The sequence below is a fragment of the Gekko japonicus genome, unplaced genomic scaffold (genome assembly GCF_001447785.1).
Source record: "Gekko japonicus isolate JY-2015 unplaced genomic scaffold, Gekko_japonicus_V1.1 scaffold1502, whole genome shotgun sequence".
NCBI lineage: Eukaryota > Metazoa > Chordata > Lepidosauria > Squamata > Gekkonidae > Gekko > Gekko japonicus.
The window spans coordinates 191,700-213,992 of NW_015168696.1; the positions used below are offsets into that span (position 1 = coordinate 191,700).

Here is a 22,293-nt window from a genome sequence, read left to right on the forward strand (position 1 = left end):
CCCCCACCCCCGCAAGAGCAGCAGCAGCAGACGGATCCTGACCCCCCCCCCCCCGTCCCCTCCCGCCGGAGCATGTGCCAGCGGCAGACACCGACGCCGGCCGCGCTGGGGCTTTGGCGCATCGCTTGAGCCGGCCGCTGCCCGCCCCCCCAACTCCTCTCCTCTCCTCTCCTTCCTCCGCCGCCTCCCCCCTCGTCGTCCTCCTCCCCCTCCTCCTCCTCTCCTCCCTCCTCCTCCTCCTCCTCCTCGTCGCCTCTCCTGCCGCGCTCTCTTTTTTTCCTCCCGGCGGCGCATCTGCAAGGCGCGTTACATGCATGTCCAGTGGGGGCAGGTTCAATTTTGACGATGGCGGCTCCTACTGTGGCGGCTGGGAGGAGGGCAAGGCGCACGGCCACGGCATCTGCACCGGCCCCAAGGGCCAAGGCGAGCACGCCGGCTCCTGGAGCCACGGCTTCGAGGTGCTGGGCGTCTACACCTGGCCCAGCGGCAACACCTACCAGGGCACCTGGGCGCAGGGCAAGCGCCACGGCATCGGCTGCGAGAGCAAGGGGAAGTGGCTCTACCGCGGCGAGTGGATCCACGGCTTCAAGGGACGCTACGGCGTGCGCGAATGCGGCACCAACGGCGCCAAGTACGAGGGCACCTGGACCAACGGCCTGCAGGACGGCTACGGCACCGAGACCTACTCCGATGGCGGTGAGTGGACGGGCCCGGGGGCGGGGGAAGGGACAGAGAGCGTTCCCTGGGCTGGCCGGGTTGCCTCCCCCAGGGAGAGTGGGAGAGAGCCGGGTTCGAATCCCTCCACGGCCCACTTCCGGCGTCTGGCCCTGCCGCCCCCCCTCCTCCTGGCAAGAGGAAAACAGCTTTGTTAGACGGGCCCGGTAGTCTGGAGGGACAAGGCCCAAGGTTGCCAAACGCCAGGCGCAACCTGAAGGCCCCCGGGTGCTCTCTCCAGACCGGAGGCCAGTCCCCCTGGAGAAAACGGCTGCTTCGGAGGGAGGACTCTATGGTACACCATAGATCGGAGGGGAAACCCCTCTCTGCATTCTCCACCGCCCCCCCCACAGGCACCGCCTCCGAATCTCCAGGAATTCCCCAGGCTGGATTTGGCAACCCCGTGTGTCAGGATGGAGAAGACAGAGGCCCTGGGTGGGAATGGGAGAGGCGGGACATCCGAACTGGGCCAGGCAGAGGCTTTTCTGCGCCTGGAGCAGAGGAAACCAATGGAACTGCCTCTCCCCCTCCAGACAGCCAGCGGTGAACTTGGAGCCCCGTCCTCCGGGAGGTGACGTGCAGCTCCTGTTCCTTTGAATGAGGCTTGTGCGAGAGAAACCCCAAGGCCCCCTGGGTCAGAGCTGCGCCCCTGCCACTCACAAAGGTGCCCTCACTGTCTTACGGTAGGGGCACCATTGAAGGGAAAGCTTGGCTCTCAGTGTCCCACAGGCCCATAGCTACAGTGGGGCATCTCGGGGCTAGGCCCCCCGGCTTCCTGGGAAGGCCCCTCGACTCCCCATCCAGCCCAGGGCCCCTGAGTGGTGGTGGATGCAGGGAAGGAGCCGGGTATCCCTTTCATTGTATGAGCCAGTGACCCCTAAAGAATTTAAATGCCCCCCGACTGAAAAAAATCCTGCCTATGGGCCTAGTGCCGCAAGCTGACCTGGGGGATCTCCGGCAACTAGGGGGGAAAGAAACACAATGCAGAGCTGGGGCATCGAGCCCAGGCCTTTTGAAGTCCTCCCCAAATTGCAGTTGGCTATCCTATTCTGCCCGCTCCAAGCCCCCGGCTCGGCTGGATGCACTCTCAGCTTCTCCGGCCGATGTTTGTAATTCATCAAGGATTCTTATCCTGTGATTCCGCAGCTTAATGCCTGTCAGAGAATCTCGGAGGCAGAAATCCAGATGTAAACAGCTGTTCTTAGCTTGGGACATGGCTTCAGGTGTTATTGCGTGTGTCTGGGGGTGGGGGGAGAGGTTGGCCCATGCATATGAGGATGGAATCGTTGCAAGCATTTTCAACCGAGGCAAGGAACCAAGGAACCGTGGCCTGAGAAGACAGAGGTCTTAGCCGAGGAAATAGCTGCCTCCCTCCTATGAGAGGCTGAATCACTCCATCTTCTCATGTTCAGGGACAATTTCCTAACCTCGGCATCTTTCGTAGGAGGGACCAGGCCTATCTGCTGGAAGTGTAGAAGCCAGGAGATCAGCTCTCTGGTGTTACGCTATAGGGCTGCACTGAAAACACAACGGGGTTTTCCATTTTCCTCCGTCTCTCCATGAGCTTTTGGAAGGAATGGAGTCTTCATTTATCCCAGCAATTCTGAAAGGCTAGATTAGGGGAGGGGAGGGGGGGAAGAGTAAAAATCTTCACAAGTACAGCTTGGAAAACAAAGCTTGTCGTTTTGGGGGAGGGAAAAGAGATGAGCCACCGTGAATGAAATCTGCCTTTCCCGTATGTATTGTGTTTATAAAGTTTACTCTTAGATGGCTTCAAATGGAAAGGGCTTGTATTGACGTGTTTGCACTGGCTTTACCTCTTCCTTGGGAGACCTCTGACTCTGGCTGTGTGTTTGTCCATAAAGACAAGGCTCTCCAACTCCTCCAAAGGCTCAAGCTTCCAAAATGTCCTAAATTTCCTAAAATCAGTATTCTTAGGATGGATGTTCTGTAGGATGCTGGGTCCTTTCCATGCCTTTATCCAGGAGTAAGGTAGCCAATCGGTGTCCTAGTGCAGCACTCCAGTTCCTAAAGGAATTGGGGTGGGGGTGGGGAATCCCACAGAATAGAACATGATTTTGGATAACCCAATAATCAACCAGATGTTAAATGTGGAAGCCGCTGGCCTGGTCCAGTTAATCTTTCCTCTGAGACCCAGGGAGGCCGGAAGCAAAAGTCTTGGTAGGAAAGCAAAACTCCTTACGGAAGGAAGAGGCCACTGGAGTAGCTGCAACAAACCAGTCAGGAGGAGGAGGAGATGTTGGTGGGGAAGCACAGAACTTTATTCAGCCCCGATGGTTCGGTCCATGGTGGTCGATGCAGAAACAACATGAAGCATTCCAAATAATCTGGGATTCCAGGAAAAGGGGTTGAGTCTCATGTGGGGTTTTTTGGTGATATTTGCCTTGGGATAACTTCCGGTGAGCCCCGGAAGGTGTGCTCGTGGTGTTTGCCGTCAGCTTGAAGGTGCAGAATTGGCTTGAACAGAGCACGTCTAGGGCTCCTGGTGGTCAGTCATGATGAACTGGGACTCTACGTTTGGCGTCTGGATGCGTGTGCATGTGCTGCTCAGTTGTACTAAGAAACGACGGCTTCCGTTTGCCATGAAAAAGAGGCCGCTTTCGGGGAAGTGAAGCTCAAGCATCTCTTTAATCCGGCTGATTTATTAGTCTCATCCTCTTCTGTGTTGCTAGAATTATTAGCTACCACATGGCATTTTTTAAAAATCACAGCGAAACCTTGAGTCTGGTAAGCAGATCAGCTGATGCTAACAGGCTTAGGAAAGAAAGAGGCCTGTGTGCATGAAGGATATTTATGATTTATTTGTTGTATGTCATTTGTACCCTGCCTTTCTTCGCTTTGGAGACCCAAAGAGAGCCAGTTTGGTGTAGTGGTTAGGAGCGCGGATTCTAATATGGGAGAACCGGGTTTGATTCCCCACTTCTCCACATGCAGCTGCTGGTGTGACCTTGGGTCAGTCACAAGCTCTTTCAGAGCTGTTATCTCACAAGCAGCTCTCAAGAGAGTTCTCTCAGCCCCACCTACCTGAAGTGAAGCACAAGCATCTCTTTAATCCGACTGATTTATTAGTCTCATCCTCTTCTGTGTTGCTAGAATTATTAGCTACCACATGGCATTTTTTAAAAATCACAGCGAAACCTTGAGTCTGGTAAGCAGATCAGCTGATGCTAACAGGCTTAGGAAAGAAAGAGGCCTGTGTGCATGAAGGATATTTATGATTTATTTGTTGTATGTCATTTGTACCCTGCCTTTCTTCGCTTTGGAGACCCAAAGAGAGCCAGTTTGGTGTAGTGGTTAGGAGCGCGGATTCTAATATGGGAGAACCGGGTTTGATTCCCCACTTCTCCACATGCAGCTGCTGGTGTGACCTTGGGTCAGTCACAAGCTCTTTCAGAGCTGTTATCTCACAAGCAGCTCTCAAGAGAGTTCTCTCAGCCCCACCTACCTCACAGGGTGTCTGTTGTGGGGAAGGGAAGGGGAAGGGGAAGGAGATTGTAAACCACTCCGAGTGAAGGGCGGGATATAAATCCAATCTCTTCTCTTCTTCTTCTTCTTATTACATCATTCTTGTCTCCTCTGTTTTATCCTCACAGCGTCCCTGTGAGATAGGTTAGTCAGAGACAGTGTGACTGGCCCAAGGTCACCCAGCGAGCCTCCATGTCATGAGTGGGGATTCGAACCTGGGTTTTCCAGATTCTAGTCTGGCACTCTTAACCACTACACCACACTGGCTGTCTGTGGACTCAGAGTCTAGGAGATCACAAAACCGGCAAGGAGGCCTTCCCGGTGGCAAGTCTTCGCCGTTGTTTGCAATTGGCCCTTCTCACAAATGCTGATGTGTTGTGCATCTGAGCTTGAATTTGGCATAAGGGATCCAGACAGCTCCATTTTCACCAGCTGCTTGCCGCCTCCTACTCAAACACACATTCTTCTTGCTATCCACCCCCATCTCTCTCTCCCCCCCACATCACATGCAACGCGCTCACGTCTGTTGCATTGATATATTCTCCTTCTCCATTTGCAGGTTGCGGGCTTTTGCGACTCCCACACAGGCAACTCTTATTGTTTAGGAACAAGGCACACCTTCACACATGCACACACATCAGTGCTACCAATACACCTAATGCTCACATGCCCACACTCAGATGCTCACACCTCCACGTTTTCTTCATGTTTCAGTCATGCTTATAAAAAAACCAGACCCCTTTATCACATAATTATCTCTTACTGCACAAGCACAGGAGAGGAACGACAGTCAACAACACTCACAAAGACAATGTGTATGCAGAGAAGCTTTGTTAATGCTTCTGTGGAGACACATCATCCCACACAGAGATGCACACTCCAGAATCACCCCAAATTCCCTTCCCTTGAAGTCACACAGATATGTGCATACCAGTGTTCCCTCTAAGCTGAGTTAGTGTGAGCTAGCTCAGTTTTTTAGCCTCCTGCTCACACATTTCTGTCCTAGCTCAGGAAGGATGGCTCCAGAGCAAACTAATTGATGCAGCAGCCAAATCGCTCGCTCACAACTTTAATGCCAGGAGCTCATAAAGTAGAATTTTTGCTCACAGGACTCCACAGCTTAGAGGGAGCATTGGTGAACACCCATGTTTTTACATTTGCTATTTGCAGGTCTGTGCATTGGCCTCTTGTACGGATCTAGTGACACATTACTTACTGTGTTGTTATACTGATCCTCCTGGACAACCCCTTATCAAGATTTCATCCATGGCCTGCATTCCTTGGATCCTGTACACTTCTAGCAGTACAACTGCTATCCTAAGAACACACAGAAGTACCAAGAAGAAGCAAAAGTTTGCATTTCCCTTTTGCATAACCCATCCTAGTAGCCAAAGCAATAGTAAAGTCATGAGATGAGAAGAAGAGGGAATGAGGGGGAAAAAGGGTAGCAAGCACTCCTTTCAAGTTCCTGGGTTGGCAAATTGCAGTCTTACACAACAGGAAAGAGCCTAGAAGCACTTCTTGCATCCCAGCAATCTCTATTTTAGCGTCTTTATATTTGGAAATTCAAGCAGAGCTAACCGAACAATACTAAAAAGGCAGCCAGCTCCTGGAAATAACTGAGCGATACAGTAGTGACTATGTCAGGCTGACGTTAGCAACTCAAAATTAGCCCAGCCAATCCTCAAGAATGTTATGTGTGTTCTTTCTTTTTTTAAAAAAACGCTCCTCTAAGTTATATTTCTAGAAATTTAATCTCAAAAGAGCACACTTGCTGTTGCTCGGTCCCTTTTCTCTCGCTCTGACTCCAGAGAGGAAGCCGCAGTGTCTGTTGCTACAAAAATAAACAGGGGTTTTGGGGCTCTTTAAAGAGGAAGAAAATGAACACACGAAGCTGGCTTATACTGAATCAGACCCTTGGGCCATCAAAGTCAATATTGTCTGCTCACATTGGTAGTGGCTCTCCAGGGTCTTAGGTGGAGAAAGGTATTTCATATCACCTACGACCTGGTCCTTTCAACTGGAGATGCTGGGGACTGAACTTGAAACCTTCTGCATGCCAAGCAGATGCTCTACCACTGAACCACAGCCCTTCCCATAAAAGCATTCCCATCTTATGCTGGAATGAAATTTTGTTAACTCCTTCCTTCCTTCCTTCCTTCCTTCCTTCCTTCCTTCCTTCCTTCCTTCCTTCCTTCCATCCATCCGGCTGCTCTCTAAAGCAACGCATGAAAAAAAAAGAGAGAGAGAGAAGGGGCTAACAATTTGGAACACATACAATAAAGTCCCATTTTAAAAACCATTGAAATCAACGCACACACCTAAAAACACACCTCATCAGAATGATTACACAAGAGAGTTTAAACATGTACGAAACATAAAAACAGCAATGTAAGCATTGGTGAGGAAGGAGGGATCATTGAGGGAACACCAAACAAAAGGGAAAACGTCTTCATGTGCTGCCAAGACTGTGGTGTATTTTTTCTTCCCCTTCTAACCTGCTGTCCTCTTTCAGGACCATGGAGAGCACCAGTGTTCCCAGATTGACTTAACTAGAAGGCAGCCCTGTTGCTACCGTCTATTCATTCTGACCTCTCTGCCCCACAATGCCCCCCCCCCAATGCTGTGAAGCTACAAAGCAAAGTTCAGGGTGTTGCAGCCAAAGCTCTCCTGAAAGGCATACCTCAATGTCAGTAGTGAAGGGGCATATATGGGAGAGCAGGTGCTCTTTAAGATGCAACTTGACTGCCTCCTGCCCTTGGAGATCCCTGACCTCCTCCAAAGAATGGCAGCTTCAAAAGACAGCTTTAAAAGGGGATTAGACAGATTCATGGAGGAAAGGTCGATCAGCGGCTACTAGCCATGGTGACTGAAAGGAACCTCCACATTGAGAGGCAGTCAAGCTTTGAATCCCAGTGCCAGGAGGCAACATCAGGGGAAGGCCTTGGCCTCTACACCCTGTTGTTGGTCCTCCAGAGGAACTGGTTGGCCACTGTGTGAGATGGGATGCTGGACTAGATGGACCACTGGTCTGATCCAGCAGGGCTCTTCTGAGGCTCTTATGAAAGCCTTGGCCTCTGTGCCCGGTTGCTGGCTCTCAATAGCAACTAGTTGGCCACTGTGTGAGACAGGATGCTGGACTCGATGGACCCTCACTGGTCTGATCCAGCAGGGCTCTTCCGAGGCTCTTATGAAAGCCTTGGCCTCTGTGCCCGGTTGCTGGCTCTCAATAGCAACTAGTTGGCCACTGTGTGAGACAGGATGCTGGACTCGATGGACCCTCACTGGTCTGATCCAGCAGGGCTCTTTCGATGTTCTTATGAAGGCGTTGGTCTCCATGGTCTGTTTGTTGGTCCTCCAGAGGAACTGGTTGGCCACAATGTGAGATGGGATGCTGGATTAGATGGACCACTTTCCGATGTTCTTATTAAGGCCTCAGCCTCTACACCCTGTTGTTGGTCCTCCAGAGGAACTGGTTGGCCGCTGTGTGAGATGGGATGCTGGACTAGATGAACCACTGGTCTGATCCAGCAGGGCTCTTTCGATGTTCTTATGAAGGCGTTGGTCTCCATGGTCTGTTTGTTGGTCCTCCAGAGGAACTGGTTGGCCACAATGTGAGATGGGATGCTGGATTAGATGGACCACTGGTCTGATCCAGCAAGGCTCTTCTGAGGTTCTTATGAAGGCCTTGGCCTCTATGCCCTGTTGCTGGCTCTAGATAGCAACTGGTTGGGCACTGTGTGAGACAGGATGCGGGACTAGATGGACCCTCACTGGTCTGATCCAGTAGGGCTCTTCTGATGTTCTTATGAAGGCCTCGGCCTCTCTGCCCTGTTTGTTGGTCCTCCAGAGGAACTGGTTGGCCGCTGTGTGCAACAGGATGGTGGACTGGATGGACCATGGGTCTGACCCAGCAGGGCTCTTGTATTCTTGTGGCAAGCACTAGGGCAAGCATCAGTCATGAATGGAGGCTGCTGAGCCACATATTTTGGTGAACGCAAACAGAGTTCTCCCCAAGGACGCATCCAGATGGCTGTTCATATGTCACAAGTCTGACTGTGATAATAGGGGGAAGGGGTGCCACACTTTGAGGGCCTTCAGCTGCATTGCATACTGATGCACATCAGGATCGCACCACTTGTGCTCCAAATGGAGCTCACCGGATGCAAAGGACAGCTTTCCAGAGGTGTTTCATAGCAACCTTAGTGGTGCAGGCAATGCAGTCAGGCCTCTGATGGACCACCCTACATGGATGGTAGACAACACTTGTCTTGGATAGGCTAAGCCAGTGGTGGCAAACCTATGGCATGGGTGCCAGAGGGGGCACTCAGAGCCCTCTCTGTGGGCTCGTGTGCCATCGCCCCAGCCAGGCCCAGAGCATCATTAAAGTGTTGAATTCTCTGCCAAATCATTTTAAGTAAATGGAAGCATTTGGGATTGCTTTCCTTACTTTGTTTGGATCATCTTAAGTTAATGTATGGGTTGTTTTTTCTAAAGTAAAACCTCAGTATTCAGGTTAAATTGCCGTGATGGCACTTTGTGATAAATAAGTGGGTTTTGGGTCGCAGTGTGGGCACTCGGTCTCTAAAAGGTTCGCCATCACTGGGCTAAGCGTTAGAGAAGCATGGCACACCACACTGTACACTAACTCTATCTGTGGCGCCAGATCTCTGAAGGCACAAGCAAGGAATCCCTGGCAATCACCAGAGCACCAAAAGTTTAAATAAGAACCATTTTTAAAGTTGCCTTGTGTGTGCCTCAAATAGCCTAGCAGGGCTGAAATCAGGTATCCTCAATGCACCCAAAATCCCACCAAGAAAATGTGCATCCCTGTACCTTTATCAAGTGTCTGGGACTGTACACAGGGTCATAAAGGGACTGGTTTGCTTTTCACTGCATTTCCCCCCTCCTCTCTTTTCCTCGAGACACACATTCTGCTGACATGTTTGCTAGGATTGGATGCCAGAAGCGTCTTCCTGCACACAAAGGAGAATTTTAGCCACAACGGTCACAGGCAACATTCCATGCCCTTTCCCTTCTCCTCCTCTTCCTCCTCCCTTCCCAGTTTTGTAAGCAGGAATCCCCAGACTGAGGACACAGAATGAGAATTATTTAATAAGCAAACATGTTTGCCTTGATTTGCATTTGGATAATTTATTCTGCATCCAAGGCTTAGGACTGAGCATCATGTGGAATTTTCTCAAGCAAGGTGGTCAGAACTAGACGTGCAGAAGCTCAATGGCTAGATAGCAATATTTGGCATTTGTATTGCACTTCCCAGTGTTCAAAGCACTTCAGTGCACTTGAAGGTGTTACAATTCTTACAACGACCCTTTAAGGATAGGTCAGTATTATGATCTCTGTATTGCAGGTGGGAAGAAGGGGGATGCTGAGGCCGAGAGTTAGGGTTTTATGTGTTATGTTTGGTGCAGGGGGGCCAGTTTGGTGTAGTGGCTAAGTGCACGGACTCTAATCTGGGAGAACTGGGTTTGATTCCCCACTCCTCCACTTGCAGCTGCTGGATGATCTTGGGCAAGCCATAGTTTTATCAGAGCTGTTCTTGAAAAAGAGCAGTTTCTATCACTCAGCCCCACCTACCTCCCAGGGTGTCTGTTGTGGGGAGGGGAAGGGAAAGGAGTCTGTAAGCTGCTCTGAGACTCCGAGTGAAGGGCGGGGAATAAATCCAATCTCCTCCTCCTCCTCCTCCTCCTTCCATTTGCTTCCAGTTTATGGGGGCCCTATGAATTAATGGCCTCAACATGCCTTCTAATTAACAGCCTTGCCCAGATCTTGGAAAACGAAGGTCCATCCAGCTCATGTTTGGTCTTCCTCTTTTCCGGCTGCCTTCTGCTTTTCCTAGTCTTGTCTTTTCCAGTGAGCCTTGTCTTCTTATGAATTGAGTTAGGGGCGTGGCTAAAGCCACTCATGAGCTCATGACGGAGGCAAAATTTGAACAAGGGACATCCTGATTTGTAGTTCACTCTTTTAGCCAGGATGCTATGTCTGCGGTGGCTCAAGTGGTTAAGACGCTGAACTGCAGGCTGTGGAAGGTCGGTCGTTCAGCAGTTTGAGACCCGGGTGCCGCATGACGGAGGGAGCTCACGTCTCTAGTTCCAGCTCCTGCCAACCTAGCAGTTTGAAAGCAAGAAATTGCAAGTAGATAAATAGGTACCACTTCAGTGGCAAGGTAACAGCGTTCCGTGTGCCTTGGTGTTTAGTCATGCCGGCCACATGACCATGGAAATGTCTTCGGACAGCGCTGGCTCTTCGGCTTGGAAACGGAGATGAGCACCGCAACCCTAGAGTCGGATTCAACTGGCTTTCAAGCGAGGGAACCTTTACCTTTACCTTTCATGTCTTCTATCCCTATATAATGAAACATAATGATGTCGTTCTGTCCTACTTCTAGCTTTTGTTTTCCCTTTCCGGGCACTACGATGTCTCCCCACCATTTACAATGAACAGTGAGGTTCTAAGCCAGGGGTGTCGAACTCATTTGTTATGAGGGCCAGATCTGACATAAATGTCTGTCATAAAATGTAATGCCAGGTAGCGGAGATATAAACTTTATAAAGGACACAGACAAACACAATTAAAGATTTAAAAAACCTTTAAATAAAACATGTCTCCTGTATACGATTGACGCATCCTGGCCAGGAAGTGAGCTCTGGCTGGTTCCCACCCTCCCCCTGGGAGGAAGGGGGGAGGAGCCTCAGCCAATAGTTTACCAGACTCTCTCAATCGCACAGGAGAGGCTTGCCTATCTATCTCTCCTGTGTGATTGAGAGAGTCTTGTAAAGTAAGCTGTGATGTAGCAGCAGCAGCATAACTGGAAAAGGAAGCAGAAAACGGCCAGGGCCTTGCTGGTCGGATTGTAGCCCTCTGAGGGCCTGATCTGGCCCCCAGGCCGCATGTTTGACAACCCTGTCCTAAGCGGAGTTACACCCTGCCAAGTCTGTTGATTTCAGTTTGGTACAGTGGTTAAGTGCGCTGACTCTAATCTGGGAGAACCAGGTTTGAGTCCCCACTCCTCCACTTGCACCTGGCTGGATGATCTTGGGCAAGCCATAGTTTTGATAAGAACTGTTCTTGAAAAAGAGCAGTTTCTGTCAGAGCTCTCTCAGCCCCACCTACCTCACAGGGTGTCTGTTGTGGGGAGGGGAAGGGAAAGGAGTTTGTAAGCCGCCCTGAGACACCTTCGGGTAGTGAAGGGCGGGGTGTAAATCCAATCTCTTCTTCTTCTTCTAGAAGGGGATGGCTCTGCTTATGATAGCGAAATCTGAATCCAGTGGCACCTTAGAGAGCTTCCTTGTAGCTTTTCTACTTTAAAAATTTTTAATTAAAATTTTATATATTAAAACAGTAACAACATTCATACTTACTGATAAACATTAAAGTATAAGCAAACAACTAGGAGCAGAATAACTTACATAAAATGAAGAACTTCATAATACTTTTATAGTACAGAGTAATTTGAGGGTATATCATCATTAAAGACAGATTCAAGGAAAGGTAACCATTTCAAGAGCAAATCAGAACATTTGGAAGATAAACTAGTATAGGCTACTTTGTCAGAAATTTTGTCCATTGCATAGAAATCTCAAATCTTAGAATACCATAATGGTAAAAAGGTAAAGGTTCGAGTCCGACTCTAGGGTTGCGGTACTCATCTCTGTTTCAAAGCCGAAGAGCCAGCGCTGTCCGAAGACGTTTCCGTGGTCATGTGGCCGGCATGACTAAACAACAAGGTGCACGGAACGCTGTTCCCTTCCCACCGAAGTGGTCCCTGTTTATCTACTTGCAATTTCTTGCTTTTGAACTGCTAGGTTGGCAGGAGCTGGAACTAGAGACGGGAGCTCACTCCGTCATGCGGCACACTCGGGTCTCGAACTGCTGAACTACCGCCCTCCTGCCGAAGCGGCTCAGGGTGGCTTACAACTATTGTCTGCGGTGGCGCAGGCAATACGACGCTTGCATTAACAACAAGCGAACAGCCACTATAGCTGTTCGAGTCCCACCGTTGGGCCACCGCAGCTTCTTTTACCATAATGGTAACGACAGCTTATTTGATGATTTCCAATTACTAGCAACAACAACCTTAGCAGCAGTTAATAGTACAAAAATAAGATCTCGACTGAGTTTTGGGATCTGGGGATCTCTCCATAAATCTAACAACATGAGCTCTGGTGTTAATGGAATCTGAGGAGTAGCTTTCCTACTGCAGACTGTCAGGGCTGCCCACTGAAACTATCAGTTTAGGACTCCCCTGCAAGAGACGCAGTAGCTCTTGTCATCACTCTTGCCTGCCAGCCAAGTGGCACCAAATCTGCAGTTTTAGGCCACATTTCACCTCCGCCGATTTCAAGTGGATTCTACGCATCTGAATCCACCGCCCCCTGGTGTGCTCCGGTCCAAGTGCCATGCAACCTGTGCATGGAGCCACCAACTCTGTGAGAAAGGCCGGTGGTCCAAGAGAATTCTATGTCCGGGGTTCTTTGTGGGAAGACAGGACCGATAAACCTGGTAAAAAGACACTTTCAAATTCTGTGGTGGAGACATGCATGCAATACAAACGTGGAGCTGCTTTATACTGAGGCAGGACATTGGTCTATCCGGGTCCTTTTGTCTGTCCTGACTGGCAACTGCTCCAGGATCTGCAGTTTGGTGTCGTGGTTAGGAGCGCGGACTCTAATCTGGGGGAACCGGGTTCGATTCCCCACTCCTCCACGTGCAGCTGCTGGTGTGACCTTGGGTCAGTCACAAGTTCTCTCAGAGCTGTTCTCTCAAGGGCAGTCCTCGAAAGAGGTCTCTCAGCCTCAACCACCTCACGGGGTGTCTGTTGTGGGGAGGGGAAGGGAAAGGAGATTGTCAGCTGTTCTGAGACTCCAAGTGAAGGGTGGGGCATAAATCCAATCTCCTCTTCTACTAGCTGATTCTTGGGTGCCAGGCACTGAGCCTGGGAGGGACCTTTGCATGCAAATCAGAGGCTCTTCCACAGCACATCCCTAGTTATGAACACATGAAGCCGCCCTTATACTGAACCAGGCCTTTAGTTCATCGAGGTCAGAGGTCATTTCGTAGAAAAAGAGGTGCAGGGGCTCATTAGCATAACTTATTTGCATATGCCACACCCCCTGACATCACCAGAAGTGTGTCAGAAGGCCCCACTGGACTGTTTTGGATTGCTAGCTATTGGGGGACGGGATGTGCAGATCTGTCCTCACAGAGGAGGGAGAGCTTGTACATGAAAAAAACTTGGTCTCAAAGGTGCCACTGGACTGTTTTGGACCGGGGGGCCGGGGGGGGCTCTGCAACATACCTGGCTGCTTCTTGCTCTGACTGAGGGCTGCTGGGAGCAGGGGGTGGGGCTTGTTGCATGTGCCCGCCCCCTGGGCTCTTTACTGCCGGAGCTCCACTCCTGTGCGCTCCGGCAGGAAATGACCCCTGATCGAGGTCAATATTGTGTACTCTGGCAGCAGGCAAAGGTTTTCCACATTGCCTCCTGTGAGCATCTTAAGTTGCCCCCAAATTATGGCAGCCCTGTGAACTGATGGCTTCCAGAACATCCAATCATTAACAGCCTTGCTCAGGTCTTGCAGACCCAGGGCCCCACGGCTTCCTTTACGGGGTCAATCCATCTCACGTCACCTCCCGTTTGATCCTTTTCTGGCTGGGGATGCCGGGGATCGAACCTGGGATCTTCTGCATGTAAAGCAGGGGCTCTTCCACTGAGCCACGGCCCTTTCCCTCCCCCAGTATGAACACATAAAGCTGCCTTCTACTGAATCAGACCCTGGGTCCATCAAGGTCTGCATTGTCTACTCCAGTGATGGCGAGCCTTTTAGAGGCCCAGTGCCCAAACTGCGACCCAAAACCCACTTATTTATCGCAAAGTGCCAACACGGCAATTTAACCTGAATACTGAGGTTTTACTTTAGAAAAAACAACTCATACATTAACTTAAGATGATCCAAAGAAAGTAAGGAAAGCAATCCCAAATGCTTTCATTTACTTAAAATGATTTGGCAGAGAATTCAACACTTTAATGATGGTCTGGGCCTGGCTGGGGCGATGGCATGCGTGCCCACAGAGAGGGCTCTGAGTGCCCCCTCTGGCACCCCTGCCGTAGGTTCGCCACCACTGGCAGCAGCTCTCCGGGGTCCCAGGCGGAGGTCTTTCGCGTCACCTCCTACCTGAGAGGGCTACCTACTCCGTGCTGGGAAATTCCTGGCGGTCTCCGGGTACAGCCTAGAGAAGGTGGGGCTTGGGGAGGGAAGGTACCTCAGCGGAGTATAACACCACAGAGTCCACCCTCCAAAGCAGCCATTTTCTCTAGAGGGACTGATCTTTGTAGCCTAAAGATCGGTTGTAATTCCGGGAGATCTCCCGGTCCTTTTGGAAGTTGGCAACAGCCTCAATCACAGCACGCTGAGACAGATGGAGAGAGACCTTTTGGAGAATGACCTCAGTTTCCAGGCAGGGCTAAGCAGGAGAAGGGGATCTTTAAGACACCCTGGCTCCCGATCTTTAGGGCTGTAAAGATACTTCCTGAGAGGCTGTTTTTCGGCAAGCTGTCCATGGTGAATACAAGATCTTTCCCCAGAGGGTGCTGCAGACTTGCTTCTCGTGTCTGGCTTCCTGCAGATGCATTCTTCCTGTTCAGGATGAGAACGCAGCCACTGAGTAACCCACCGATTCGTTTTGTGGATGTTTTGCTTTAGCTGCTTACGGTTCACCTGGGCCTGAAACGTGTGTGTATGAACAAGAAGGCACCAAAGGCCTTTTGGGCTTGGGGATATGCAAACAGAGAGAGAGAGACAGACAGAGAATGAGCCGGAATCAGCCGGATTTTGTGCAGGAAGCAAAGGGAACATAATAAGACAGCAAAAGACATTTGGACACCTTTAGCATTCAGCATGTGGGAGTGGCACAAGTCCAGCACAGAGGCCTTCGTTCTGACTAGGTGGCTTTTGGTATGTGTACGTGGTACAGGGGGGTACGTGATGAAGAACACTGAGCAGTAAATGAGGTTCAGGTTCATCTTTGTCTCTGGAGACTTGGGAAAGCTGTTCCCGGCCTACCCTGCAGGGCTGTTGTTAGGCAAGAGTGTTAAAAGGGGCCCCGATTGGGCGGAAAGGCGGCATAAAAACGTTTTAAGTGGATAACTAAAATAAGGCCCGGCTCTCACGGAAAAGCACGACTTGGATTTTAAAAGGCTCACGTCGTTCAGGTGCGCTCCGATTTTGCTGCGCGCTGCATCCGGGTTCCTGTACGAGGCCGGACGGAGCGCCAGCGGCTGGCGGCCTCAGGGACACGGCGCTCCTGGGGATGCCTTGGTAGCGGTTCTTCTGCTCTCCAAGCAACCTGCGTGGATATTGCCATAGATACTGCTCCCCGTACATCGGCTGCTATTGAATCGCTCTGGCGAAGCCTGCCTCGGTCGCCCACGGGCTGGCATTTGCAGAGAGTCTCCGGTGCTTTTCAGCCCACCCCTCCCGAGATCACCCCTTTGCACGACGGAGAAGGTCCCTGCGGGAAAAGGTCCAAAGACCTGGCCGCCGCCCGGGAAGTCGAAGAGAACCAATCCCGTCTTTCCTTGAGACAGAGGAAGGAGGTCCCCCAACTTCTCTACTGCTGAGCTGCTTTGCAGACTTTGCACATGTCCCCCCCCCTTCAAATTTAACCTAATTTTGTTGTTGTTGTTCAGTCGCACAGTCGAGTCCGACTCTTCGCGACCCCATGGACCAGATCCCGCCAGGCCCTCCTGTTTTCCGCCGTCCTCTGAAGTTGGCTCAACTTCATGTTCGTTGCATCGATGACACTGTCTAACCATCTCATCCTTTGCCGTCCCCGTCTTCTTTGACCTTCAATCTTTCCCAGCATCAAGATCTTCTCCAGTGAGTGCTCCCTTCTCATTGGGTGGACAAAGTATTTGAGCTTCAGTTTCATTATCTGGCCTTCCAGGGAACAGTCAGGGTTGATTTCTTTTGGGATTAACCTAATTTACTGGGCAGCAACAGGAGGCAAACCTGACCCCACTGCCTGGCCCCTTCGGAGTCACCCTAGAAGCAAAGGAGTTGTTGCAACTGACAGGGCTGGCCTCTGTAAGCCGGCTCTGGAATTTGGGAACTCTCTCTCCAGAGGGATTCAACGGCCCCCTTCTGCCAGTGGGTTTTTAAAAAGGCTTTTTTTGGTTTTGTCTGGTGTTCCCTCTTTCCCGCTGTACGTTTCTATTGTTGCTTTTATGTTTTTGTATGTATATTTGGTACAGATATTTGCAGGGCTATTTTTGGGCAGGAACGCACAGGAATGGAGTTCCGGCTGGCTCCCAAGTTGGCCACACCCAGCAGGAACTCATTAGCATAAGAGGCCACACCCAGCAGTAGAAACTCATTAGGATTGGCTACATGAGGGGTGTGTGGCCTAACATGCAAAGGAGTTCCTGCTACAAAAAAAGGCCCTGGGTTTTGACAACAAACAAGGTAAACAGAATAAGAAGCAAAAGGTGGGCGTGGCTGGATGACCACACTTCTGGTAACATGGGGGTGCGGCCTAATATGCTAATGAGTGGTGCAATCAGGGGTGTGGCCTAATATGCTAATGAGTTTCTGCTGCTGGGCGTGGCCTATTATGCTAATGAGTTCCTGCTGGACTTTTTCTACAACCACCCCCCCTGGATATTTGCCTTGACCGGGCCCAAGATAGCCCAATCTCATCAGATTTCAGAAGCTAAGTTGGTCCGGGTTAGTGCTTGTACGGGAGACCACCAAGGAAGTCAGTTTGGTGTAGTGGTTAAGAGTGGCAGACTCTAGTCTGGAGAACTGGGTTTGGTTCCTCACTCCTCCATATGCAGCCAGCTGGGTGTCTTTGGGTCACTCACAAGTTCTCTCAAGAGCAGTTCTTGAAAGAGCTCTCTCAGCCCCACCTACCTCACAAGCAGTGTTCCCTCTAAGCTGTGTGAGTGTGAGCTAGCTCACAGTTTTTTTAGCCTCCGGCTCACAGTTTTTTGCCTTAGCTCAGGAAGGATGTGGCTCCAGAGCAAACTCATTTATGCCGCAGCCAAATCACCTGCTCACAACTTTAATGCCAGCAGCTCACAAAGTAGAATTTTTGCTCACAAGACTCCACAGCTTAGAGGGAGCAAACTCACAGGGTGTCTTTTGTGGGGAGAGGAAGGGAAGGAGAGTGTAAGCTGCTCTGAGACTCCGAAGGAAGGGCAGGGTATGAATCCAATCTTTTCTTCCAAGGTAATGGGAAACCACCTCTGAATGTCTCTTGCCTTGAAAACCCGACAGGGGCTCCATAAGTCGGCTGTGACATGACAGCACTTTCCACCCTGTGCCTCTTTTGGGATTGTGGACTGGTGTGGTGTAACCAGATCTCTCCAGACCTTGGAAGCTCAGCGGGGTGGGTACTCGGAAGGGAGACCAGCTAGGAAGGCTCTGCAGAGGAAGGCCGTGGCAAACCACCTTTGCTTCTCACTTGCCTTTGGAAGCCTCTTGCTGGGGTTGCCAGAAGCCAGCTGCAACTAGACTGGAAACACAGGCGCGTGTGCTTTTAGCCTGGTTTTAATGTGTGTTATTTTTAAAAAGATGTGTTTTTATTATGTATGTTTTTGACCTCTTGGGTGCCTCGGTGGCCCTCATGAATTTGTGCACTGATGATAAATGAAGAATAGGCACGGGCAGGGTGGCCAGGTCCGTACCATTTGCCAGCGGGGGGGAGAAGCTCCTCTTCCAGGATCTTCTGGCCGAATGCTAAAGCGTCCCTCCCCCCCCACGCGATGTGCCCAGTGCGATGACGTCACCACTGAGTGATGTCATCACACCGGGAACATTGGCCCAATCCAAGCACTTTGGGGGTGGCGTTCCTCCTGCCGGCTGGCTCCAGGCCGGTGGATCGAGGCCCCTAAAGCAGGCAACCCCCCCCCAGGGGACCTGGCAATCCAAAGCAGTCCAGTGGCAGCTTTAAGACCCAGTTTTATTCAGGTACAAGCTCTCCCTCCTCTGCGAGGGCAGATCAACGCGTTCCCCCCCCCCCAATAGCTAGCAATCCAAAACATTCCAGTGGAGCCTGAGCAGTGGGTGTTGCCTTCTGACACACTTCCAGTTATGTCAGGGTGTGTTGCATATGCAAATAAGTTATGCTAATGAGTTATGCTAATGAGATCCTGCACCTCTTTTTCTACGAAATGCCCCCTGGTCGTGGTTAAGTGTGCAGACTCTAATCTGGGAGAACCGGGTTTGATTCCCCACTCCTCCTCCACTTGCACCTGGCTGGATGACCTTGGGCAAGCCGTAGTTCTGATAAGAGCCGTTCTTGAAAAAGGGCAGTTTCTGTCAAGAGCTCTCTCAGCCCAGTTTGTAAGCCGCTCTGAGACACCTTTGGGTAGTGAAGGGTGGGGTATAAATCCAATCTCTTCTTCTTCTACTTCCTGGTAGGGAAAATGTCTGGAGATTTGGGAGGTGGATCCTGCGGGGATGGCAGGCTATGGGGAGTGGAGAGGCCTCAGCAGGGTATGACGACATGCAGCCGCTCCTCCAAAGCAGCCATTTTCTCCAGGAGAACAGATCTCTGTCGTCTGGAGAGCAGGGGTAATTCCAGAAGACCTCTAAGCCTCTCCTGGAGGTTATGCGAAAGTATATAGCACTGTGTATAATAGATGTATGTTCAAGGTAAATTATTGCGCCTTATGTTCTTTATAGACATCACCGTCCATGAGAAAGACTGTATTCGAAACGGGTAAATTACTAGAGTCCCGTGGGACTAGCGATTGTGATACCGACAAGGTGTTGTCTATATATTTGTACAGAATGCAAACCCGCACTTTGGTGTTTTGTTTGGGTGAAACCTGTTTTTGATACCAATATTGATATAACAGTATAGAATACTAAAAGCAAAAAAGAAAAAAAAGAGAGAGCACAAAATTGATTTACCTTGAAGGTACGTCTATTATACACAGTGCTACATACATTTGCATCTCTTCCTAACACTTGTGACCCTCAGTTTTTGTATTCTCTCCTGGGGGTTGGCAACCCTCTTTCCTTCCCGCTTCATCAGATGCATGCCATCTGGAAAGCGGGCGCTGCAATACCCCATCTCACAGGGGAACTGCATCTGTCTCCCTGCACTGTTGTAAGAATGAACGCGGTACAGACAGAGAAGGGGTCCACATGCAGGTGGGGTTAAGGGGAGTGAAGTGTTATGGATGGACACTTATAGATATATAAAACAGGAGGTGATGCTTAACTTCCAAAGAACCTCAGAAACGTCTTAAAATCAAGGTGAGCTCCAGTTGAGGAAGAAGGGAAGGGGCAGCTGTTTCAAAGGCAGGGATGTCAAGGCTCTTTTTGTAGAAAAAGCCCAGCAGGAACTCATTAGCATAAAAGGCCACACCCAACAGTAAACACTCATTAGCATATTGGGCCACACCCTTGACAGCATAGCACATTAGCATATTAGGCCGCACCCCCATGTTACCAGAAGTGTGGTCATCCAGCCACACACCCCTTTTGCTTCTTATTCTGTGTACCTTGTTGTCAAAACCCAGGGCTTTTTTTGTAGCAGGAACTCCTTTGCATGTTAGGCCACACACCCCTAAAGTAGCCAATCCGAATGAGTTTCTGCCGTTGGGTGTGGCCTATTATGCTAATGAGTTCCTGCTGGGTGTGGCCAACTCGGGAGCCAGCCGGAACTCCGTTCCTGTGCGTTCCTGCCCCAAAATAGCCCTAGATGTGATGACGGCCCCGAGCTCCGGCCTCCTGCGTCAGAGCAAGGCTGTGCAAACTTCTCCTTTGGGAAACACATGAAAACAAGGCTCTTCCCTCAGGAGATTACCAGCCAGTGCCAGGCCCAAGTGCCCAACAAACAAACAAAATGCCCCCAAAGAAGGGCTGACATGAGGTGGGTACTCGCTCAGGACGTTATATCCCATGCTTCCTCCAGAGCACAATATCTTATTCTCCCTTCCTCATTCTAGCCTCACAACAGCCCTGTGAGGTAGGCTGGGCAGAGACAGAGTGAGTGGCATGCTTAGCAGACTTCAGCGATGTTTGCTTCTGATCTCTGCATTGTATTTCCTCAGACATCTAGCAGCAAGGCTCTGTGGCTGCAGTGCCTTCCCTCAAACCCCCAACCCGTCCTCGGCGTGTCCCTTGTGAGAGAGAGGTGGTGGCTGGTTTCTGTGTTGCTGCCGGATGCTGAACAGCACCGGCTGTGACATCAGTAGGGATGCACCGGTGTCGGTTTTGGAAGCATATTAAAAATTATAATATATAGTCTTGAAGCAGCGGCTGGACAAACAGGGGTCTGGAGACTGAGCCCTACGAGGAAAGGCTAAGGGCCCTGGGAATGTTTCGTCTGGAGAAGAGGAGATTGAGGGGGGACACGACTGCTCTCTTTAAATATTCAAAGGGCTGTCCTTTGGAGGAGGGCAAGGAGCTGTCCCAGTTGGCAGCAGAGGAGAGGACCCGAAGCAACGGGTTTAAATTAAGTGCAGAATGGTCTCGGCTGGATATTAGGAAACAGAGTGGTCCAAAGGTGGAATCAGCTGCTGCCTAGGGAGGTGGTGGGCTCCCCTTCACTGGCAGGGGGTTGGGCTAGAGGGTCTGTATGGCCCCTTCCAACTCTGTGGTTCTAGGATTCTATGAAACCCTTGTCAGGGATGCTCTAGGCCAGTGATGGCGAACCTTTTAGAGACCGAGTGCCCAAACTGCGACCCAAAACCCACTTATTTATCGCAAAGTGCCAACATGGCAATCTAACCTGAATCCTGAGGTTTTACTTTAGAAAGAACAACTCATCCATTAACTTAAGATGATCCAAACAAAGTAAGGAAAACAATCCCAAATGCTTTCGTTTACTTAAAATTATTTGGCAGAGAATTTGACACTTTAACGATGGTCTGGGCCTGGCTGGGGCGATGGCACGCGTGCCCACGGAGAGGGCTCTGAGTGCCACCTCTGGCACCCGTGCCATAGGTTCGCCACCACTGCTCTAGGCTGATCCTGCACTGAACAGGGGGTTGGACTAGGCGGCCTGTATGGCCCTTTCCAACTCTGTGATTCTATGTGTCTCTGTCTCTGTCTGTGCGTGTGTGTATGTATATATATTTAACTAAAAAAATTGTGCTGTTTAGACTTCCTGTGCCCCTCCACCATCACTGTGCAAACATGCAGGCTTCTCTTTCGCAAAGAGGGAACGATGAAGGTTGCAGAGGTAGCACAATCTGGGGATTGACTCCAGAGACACCTCCGAGAGCCGGCTCTCCTTTGATTGTTAACCCGGTCCTGCTCCGGAGTCGCCTCTTCGCTCCCTGCGAGGTGCTGTTTTTACCTGTCTGAGCGGCTTCTAAGCGTCCACCCTGCATGGAACCCTTGCATGGAACCCTGCCTTCCGGGTCCTGTGTTGGGGGCCAATGCAGCAGATTGCCAGACTGGCTGTTCAAAAATCGAAATCCAGGTCGAAGCTCTGGCGCAGTGTGCGCTTTCCTCTCCCCGCCCCGTGCAGAGTCAGGCCAAAGCGCCTCTGATTTTCAGTGTAGCATTGTGTTTCTCCCCACCCCACCCCAGGCTCCAGAACGCTTGCTCTTTCATGTTTCGTGAGTCAGTTTCCCATCTTCGGCAAATGCATCCAGAGATCTTTATTAGCACGGGGAGGAATACTTCCCACAATCTGTTTGACAGTCCACCTTTGTCACAGCAGTTTCTTCCTGCTCCAGTTGTAATTATCTCTTAACATCCCTCCCCCTTTTGCTCTTACTCATTGGAGGCAGATGAAGGCTTTGCAGTTCAGCTATCTTGGTCCTGATCCAAGGCTTGTGCAAAGCAGTCTGTTGCTTAACCAGGTGTGCTGGAACCGGGAAAGGGGACTTCGTCTCTGGAGGAGGCTTGCCAACCTCCAGGTGAGGCCTGGAGAATTCCTGGAATCACAGCAGGTCTCCAAGGGGCCAGTTTGGTGTAGCAGTTAGGAGTGGTTAGGAGTGCAGACTCTAATCTGGGAGAACCGGGTTTGATTCCCCACTGCTCCACATGCAGCTGTTGGTGTGACCTTGGGTCAGTCACAAGCTCTCTCAGAGCCGTTCTCTCAAGGGCC

General features: G+C 50.6%; 1 protein-coding gene across 1 annotated transcript in view; it reads left to right on the forward strand.

The window, feature by feature from the left end:
* Window positions 1–314: 314 nt before the first annotated feature.
* Window positions 315–22,293, forward strand: part of JPH3 (junctophilin 3) — a 117,878-nt gene continuing 95,899 nt past the window's right edge. Inside the window, exon 1 of the mRNA XM_015415481.1 lies at window positions 315–696. Coding sequence (XP_015270967.1) covers window positions 315–696 — 382 coding nt within the window. The remainder of the gene's footprint in view (window positions 697–22,293) is intronic.